This window comes from Eptatretus burgeri, chromosome 6 (assembly GCF_056783735.1).
Source record: "Eptatretus burgeri isolate ZD-2024b chromosome 6, Ebu_testis_v1, whole genome shotgun sequence".
NCBI classification, from domain to species: Eukaryota; Metazoa; Chordata; class Myxini; order Myxiniformes; family Myxinidae; genus Eptatretus; species Eptatretus burgeri.
Genome location: NC_140966.1, coordinates 11062981 through 11065480, shown reverse-complemented (window position 1 = coordinate 11065480; position 2500 = coordinate 11062981). Strand labels below are relative to the sequence as shown.

At 43.0% G+C, this 2500-nt stretch overlaps 1 protein-coding gene across 4 annotated transcripts in view; it reads left to right on the top strand.

Annotated features, from left to right (window-relative positions):
* The window catches only part of LOC147024245 (uncharacterized), a 50944-nt gene that overhangs the window by 46000 nt on the left and 2444 nt on the right, over positions 1 to 2500 (top strand). For all 4 annotated transcript variants that reach the window (XM_085883994.1, XM_085883995.1, XM_085883992.1 and 1 more), the window contains one exon: positions 816 to 2500. This exon is cut by the window's right edge. In XM_085883994.1, coding sequence (XP_085740120.1) covers positions 830 to 2500 — 1671 coding nt within the window. In that variant the 5' untranslated portion in view covers positions 816 to 829. The remainder of the gene's footprint in view (positions 1 to 815) is intronic.

The window sequence follows — 2500 nt, the reverse complement described above, 5'->3', positions numbered from 1 at the left end:
GAGACAAAAGCTAAATTATGCACAATAACACAGAAATTGGATTATGGAACAATGTTCAAAGATGCTTTGGACAGAAGAGTCAAAGTTTCAGTAATTGGATCTAATAAATTATAAAAGATAGTCTATGAGATGATGAAAAACTGAAACTTATACAGAGCCTTGCATGAAGCCAACATTAATAAAGCATGGAGGATGTTCAATTCAAGTTTGGGGGTGCATATCCTCAAGTGGTGTTGGTAAATTGCAGAAAAGTGATGGTATATTAACTATAGCAAGGTACAAACAAATTCAATCCACCAGTAGTGCAAGACTTATTGGTCTACACTTCATCTTACAGCAAGATGTTCATCCAAATCACTCAACTGGAAGAAGTAAAACCTATTTGCAAAAGAAAGAAGAATCTGGAGTTCTTCAACACATGGAATGCCCCACCCCCCACCCCCCCTCAAGCTCAGATCTCAATATAGTTGAACCTGCATTGGACTATTTTTTCAATGAAAAGGTAAAAAAAGAATCCCAGCAACTGAGATGATCTTTGGAATATCTTGGAAGAAGTGTGGAACACCATTCCACAAGAGTTTACAACAAATTTATTTGAAAGTGTCTGTAATAATTTCAATGGTTTTGAGGGAAAAGGTTGGATATACTCGCTATTAGTCTCTATTGAGGTGTCATATATTGTGTATAAATTCGATTATTTGAATACGTTTCTTTTTCCTAAAAGTGTATCGCTGATAATTATATCTTCCCTCTTTTCTTACTACCTTTGTTATGAAACTTGATGTCAATTTTTTTTTTTTTTACCCTTTTCCCAGTACACAACTTGGTGATGGATTTGTGTGGCGAAGTGCTCAAGAGTGGCTTCCTACGCAAATCACGTGCATCACAGCGATGCTTGTACATTCTTCGTGGTGCAACACCTCAAGCTCCAGCTTGCCTTGAAATCCATGGTCCAAGCCGACCGTGGCGCCCCTTGGAGGCATTAAAGATGCAGATGTCTGTTCGACCACGACGTGTACTCTCTCTTGAAGGTTGTATCGCTGTGGGGCGTCGATCTGACCCCAAAAACAGACCACTGCAGTTGGTTCTCTTCACATGTACAGAAGACCTGGTGCTTGTAGCTGAAAATGAAGGGGAGAGGGATGCGTGGTATAACGCCTTCCATGCAATCTGTGGTGATGGACCAAGTCATGCCTGGGCTGTAAACATCAAGGCTCGAGGTTTAGCTCAAGTTCGAGGTTTGGCTGGCAGTTACCGGCTCTGCTTAAATGGAGGGCGAGCATTAACACTGGTCCGACGAGGTGCAACGACTCCAGTGCTTTCATTGAAGCTGCCATGCGTTCGACGCTGCGGCCATGCCCAAAGCTTGTTTTTCATCGAGTTAGGTCGATCGGCCGAACCAGGAGCTGGTGAATTATGGATGCAAACCGAGGATGGGTCAACAGCGAGACAAATCCATGAAGCAATTTTGGAAGCTATGAGATCTGGGCCACAACTAGCCTGCACAGCGACAACATCTTTAATCACAACCCCTCCTTCATCACCATCTTCTTCTTCATCATCAACATCGATGTCTCCTGTGGCAGTTACAATCTTCCCAGGATCTTGTATGACCTCAAAGTCATCCATTACAGATCCTATGCTGTCTTCAACATGCCCTGGGCCATTAGAATCAAGCAAAGTCACCTCAAAATCGATAGATCTCTCAGTTATACTATCCACACCTACTTTACCAAAACAAACTTCTATTTCTTCAAACTCAACACCAAGTTCGCCATCATCCTCAACTTCACCAACTCTTCCAAAATCTCCCTCTTTCTGTGTTTCTGAAAACAACCTAAAAACACAAAATCTATTTACCTTCCCACCATCACTGAAGTCATCTATCATTCCCATTACACAAGCAGCTTCATCTGAGTCCAACACTTTAGCTTTGCCACATTCCTCAGTTCCAACTGTAGCTGTATTGCCATCTCCAAAAGTCTCTCTTTCATCCAACACATTGCCAACATCGGCACAAGCTACCATGCCTACTCCTTGGCGATGCCAGCACTTACAGATGAGCCCAACTTCATTTCCGTTATCATCATTTACTCAACGTTCTCCATCTTTACCTATCATTGCCCACCCTCACTCTCCATCAAGTTTGGTACCATTGGGGTTGGATGATCAGACATCTGAGGATTATGCCCCTATGTCCTCTGGGAAAAAACAGTTTGTTGAGGTCACCAACAAGTTTGGAGCTGCAGAGTATGTGTGCATGAAACCCAGGTCATTGTCCAGTGGCTTGCCTTCTCCATATCTCCCTCACCATTTGATAAATTTTTCGAACAGGCATCCACATTCTTGCATGAGCTGCCTGACCCCATTGCTTTGCCAACCTTCGAGTAACCCTGAAAATCCATTGGATTACATGGCAATGCTGGCTAGCAGTAATGAGAACGAGCCTGCAGCATACATGTCTATGACCCCTTCTCGAGTTCGTTATCCAAAGTGTCGA